Source organism: Leuciscus leuciscus (assembly GCF_965113295.1).
Source record: "Leuciscus leuciscus genome assembly, chromosome: 5".
Taxonomy (NCBI): Eukaryota; Metazoa; Chordata; class Actinopteri; order Cypriniformes; family Leuciscidae; genus Leuciscus; species Leuciscus leuciscus.
The window spans coordinates 46,772,919-46,777,399 of record NC_138729.1 but is presented as its reverse complement, the minus strand read 5'-3'; the positions used below and the strand labels follow the sequence as shown (position 1 = coordinate 46,777,399).

Genomic DNA, 4,481 nt, shown 5'->3' with positions numbered 1-4,481 from the left:
TTTGGACAATGACAGGGCTGGAGCGATTGACGTTCTGGAGGTTCGTTGACTTTCTGGAACGACGAGAGAACCCTCCAGTGAGGCAAACTACAGCGGTCCCAGTGGACCTCGGAAACCCTGCAGCGGTTCCAGAGGCGGAAAGCTTGGCGCCACCACCTCGCCGTCAGACACGGCAGAGGATGAGGAAGCAGGAGCCAACTGTCCCGGAGGCCGTCCCTGAGCAGCCCGCTGTCGTCCCGGAGGCCGTCCCTGAGCAGGCCGCTGTAGCCCCGGAGGACCTGACTTCGATTGTCCCAGAGATGCCCACTCTCCCTATTGCACCGCCAGTGGGGATCAGAGAGGCTGCAGCACAGCCGAGACCTCGCAAACGGAGGAGGAGGAGGAGAGGGGCGTCTGCGATCCCACAGGGCTTGAAAGCCATACCCAAGCGTCTCGCCCTGCCGGCGCCACCCAAGCGTCTCGCCCTGACGGCGCCACCCAAGCATCTCGCCTTGACAGCGCCACCCAGACGTCTCGCCTTGCCGGCGCCGCCCAAACTCGTCACGTCTGCCCAGCCCGAGACTGTTCACGTCACGTCTGCCCAGCCCGAGACTGTTCACGTCACGTCTGCCCAGCCAGAGACTGTTCACGTCACGTCTGCCCAGCCAGAGACTGTTCGCGTCACGTCTGCCCAGCCAGAGACTGTTCGCGTCACGTCTGCCCAGCCAGAGACTGTTCGCGTCACGTCTGCCCAGCCAGAGACTGTTCACGTCACGTCTGCCCAGCCAGAGACTGTTCACGTCACGTCTGCCCAGCCAGAGACTGTTCACGTGCCTATGTCTTTGGACAAGATGGCCGCCGCCTGCCGAGCCTGGGTCTTCGGACAAGATGGCCGCCGCCACCGAGCCTGTTCACGTCACGCCTGCCGAGCCTGTGTCTTCGGACAAGATGGCCGCCGCCGAGCCTGTTCACGTCACGCCTGCCGAGCCTGTGTCCCCTGACAAGATGGCGGCTGTCGAGCCTGAGCCGGTGGTGCCAGTTCCAGTGCCAGTTCCAGTGGTGCCAGTTCCAGTGCCTGACCCGGTGGTGCCAGTTCCGGTGCCAGTTCCAGTGCCTGAGCCGGTGGTGCCAGTTCCAGTGCCTGAGCCGGTGGTGCCAGTTCCAGTGCCTGAGCCGGTGGTGCCAGTTCCAGTGCCTGAGCCGGTGGTGCCAGTTCCAGTTCCTGAGTCGTTGGTGCCAGTTCCAGTGCCAGTTCCGGTGGTGCCAGTTCCTGTTCCTGAGTCGGTGGTGCCAGTTCCAGTTCCTGGGCCGGTGGTGTCTGTTCCTGGGCCGGTGGTGTCTGTTCCTGGGCCGGTGGTGTCTGTTCCTGGGCCTGAGCCGGTGGTGTCTGTTCCTGAGCCTGAGCCGGTGGTGTCTGTTCCTGTGCCGTGGCCGCCCGAGGGGTCGTCTCCACCGTGGCCGCCCGAAGGGGTTTCACAGCCGTGGCCGCCCGAGGGGTCGTCTCCGCCGTGGCCGCCTGATGGGTCGTCTTCGCCGTGGTCGCTCAAGGGGAAGTCTCCGCCCTGGCCGCCCGATGGACTATCTGTTCCGCCCTGGTCGCCTGAAGGGTCGTCTCCGCCCAGGCCGCCCGATGAACTGTCATCCCCTGTGTCCACTCCCTCCCATGGTCCTGGCCCTCCGTCCCTCCCCCTAATCCCCCACAGTTCCACCTCCCTCCTTTCCCTCTCTGTGTATGTGTTTTGATCTGCTTGTCTTGTCTGCTCTTTGGTCTTGCACGTTTGATGTTCTTGTCTTGTTTTTTGTGTCCCTCCTTGGGAACGCCAGGTGGCGTTCCTTTGAGGGGGGGTAGTGTCACAGTTCTGTCACCCTTGTCTGGGTTTTCTCTTGGTTTAGTGACAGAGCTGTGACACTCCCGGTTTGTCATGTGTTTGTTAGTCTGGTCTGTTGTGAGCACATAGCTGTCATGTTGTTTCCTTGTGCCATGTGCTCTCCTGTCAATTGTCAAACCCCGCCCATCTTATCTCGTTATTGTTTAATGTCCCTCACCTGCCTGCCTCGTTACCTTCCTTGTTTGTTCTCTATTTAGTCCACCTGTGTTTGCAGTCTTGTGCTGTTTCGTTGTCTATGTTCCCTCGTGTTCCTTTTGATGGCTGCCTGAGTTCTCTCCTGTCTTTCCCCCCACGGGGTTATTTTGATTGTAAGTTTGTTTTGTTTAATAAACTCCTTTTACGCACATGAATCCTCGCTTCCTGTTTTACCCATTCCGTGACAATTGCATTTGGAAACAAAGATGAAGTTCTCAAGGTGAACGCATACCTTCACTCTAGGGGTCAAACAACAAAAAATCAAGTCAGGAATCTTGGTGTGACACTAGAGTCAGACCTTAGTTTCAGTAGTCATGTCAAAGCAATAACTAAATCAGCATACTATCATCTAAAAAATATTGCAAGAATTAGATGCTTTGTTTCCAGACAAGACTTAGAGAAACTTGTGCATGCTTTCATCACCAGCAGGGTGGATTATTGTAATGGACTCCTCACTGGCCTTCCCAAAAAGACCATAAGACAGTTGCAGCTCATACAGAACGCTGCCGCTAGGATTCTGAGCAGAACCAGAAAATATGAACATATCACACCAGTCCTCAGGTCTTTACACTGGCTCCCAGTTAGATTTAGGATTGATTTCAAAGTATTATTACTGGTATATAAATCATTCAATGGCCTAGGACCTCAATACATTGCAGATATGCTCACTGAATATAAACCCAACAGATCACTCAGATCATTAGGATCATATCAGCTAGAAATACCAAGGGTTCACTCTAAACATGGCGAGTCTGCTTTTAGCTATTATGCCAGCCGCAGCTGGAACCAGCTTCCAGAAGAGATCAGATGTGCTCCTACAGTAGTCACATTCAAATCCATTCAAATTCTGTTTAGCTATGCATTTACTGAATGAGCACTGTGCCGCTGTTCGTCCGACTGTACTGTACTGTATTTCATTTTATTTTTCTAAACTGTTTTAATTATTCTTATTTATTTTTATTATTTTTATTTCTTCTATGTAAAGCACTTTGAATTGCCATTGTGTATGAAATGTGCTATATAAATAAACTTGCCTTGCCTCTGATGGACTCTGGTTGTTTGCCTCCTGCCGACTTTTCTCCACCACCTCTGCCAGCTTCCTGAGCACTTGGTCTTGCCGCCATCATTCATTATTATTGTAATATTATGTGCTTTGAGACATGTAGTAATTTAATGCCTTCTCTCGTGACTTTGCGGACTCTGCTGTGTGTGTGTTCATGTGTTTTGAAGGAGATGTGGTTTTGGAGATGCTCTGAAGGGAGGGTGGGATCTCATGTTTTCAAAGCTAGCCTCCTATTGCTAGCCTCTCTGAAATTGCTAACTAGCTTAAAGACATCCTTGGTCAGGTATTTGCAATTAAACATCCATGCTAGTCAACTAGCTGCAATTGACTTGCCCACCTGTTGGTCCAAAGATGTATGCTGTTATTCGATCTGTGTATTTGTTCTCTATGATTTCAGAAGATTTGAAATACAATGTACAAGTTGTATTTTTTAGTTTGTTTGTGTCCTTGTAGAGCTTGATAGATGCAGTCACTGTCTTGTCGAATGAAAAGACAGAGACTTTAAAAACGTCTCCTTGTAAGTCATGGAAGAAAGAAGGTCATACAGGTTTGGAACAACATGAGGGTGTGTAAATAATGACAGAAAAATTATTTTTTTTTGGTGAATAGTTCCCTTAAGGTTTGTTGGTGAACAGCGTGGTTTTGTCGGACCAAATTCATCTAAATTAATTTCTTTTTAAGTAGAGTTGGGAAGACAGATAGACTCCAAATGCGGGGACAAAGGTTGAATTACCGAAATCCCGTCTTCACTCATATCATTGCCTCACTTTCATTATGCAAAGTGAGTTTCTGCCATGTGTTCAGTTGTTGAAATGAGATTTTTACAGAGGTTCCACTATCGTTCAAAAGTTTAAGGTCGGTGCGATTTTATGATGTTTTTGAAAGAAGTATCTTATGCTCACCAAGTATCTTTTGCTCATTTATTTGATCGAAAATACAGTAAATATTGTGATAAAACAGTAATATTGTGAAATATAAAAAATTTAAATAACTGTTTTCTATGTGAATGTATTTCAAAATGTAATTTATTCCTGTGATCAAAGCTGAGTCTTCAGCATCATTGCTCCAGTCTTCAGAGTCACATGATCCTTCAGAAATCATTCTAATATGCTGATTTTGCCTTTTGTCAACATCATCCCCGGAGGACTCTAGCTCAGTGTTAATTTCGTGTTAACTAAATAAAAACTAGTTTTGAATGACAAAAACTATGACGAAATCTATTGACATTTTCGTCAACGAATAAAAACTAGACGAAAATGTTAGATAGTGACGATTTGGGAAGCGATAGCGATCCAGTCTGATGTCCTGCATTTGTGGTAGATGCGCACAATTGTAGGCTACTGTAACGTGATCTA

The 4,481-nt window shown here is 49.0% G+C and overlaps 1 protein-coding gene across 1 annotated transcript; it reads left to right on the top strand.

Annotated features, from left to right (window-relative positions):
* Positions 1–844: 844 nt before the first annotated feature.
* LOC309499563 (uncharacterized protein) lies at positions 845–2,078 on the top strand. The gene is made up of 2 exons (XM_082170865.1): positions 845–1,044; positions 1,153–2,078. Exons 1-2 carry the CDS (start codon positions 868–870, stop codon positions 1,720–1,722), a joined length of 747 nt encoding a protein of 248 aa, XP_082026991.1. The 5' UTR covers positions 845–867; the 3' UTR covers positions 1,723–2,078.
* Positions 2,079–4,481: the final 2,403 nt, after the last annotated feature.

Excerpts from the sequence above, each read along its gene's own strand:
- LOC309499563 (XM_082170865.1), top strand. The coding sequence starts at position 868 with ATGGCCGCCGCCACCGAGCCTGTTCACGTCACGCCTGCCGAGCCTGTG. Across the intron at positions 1,045-1,152 it reads TGCCAGTTCCAGTGGTGCCA|CCGGTGGTGCCAGTTCCAGT; the intron begins GTTCCAGTGCCT and ends CCAGTGCCTGAG.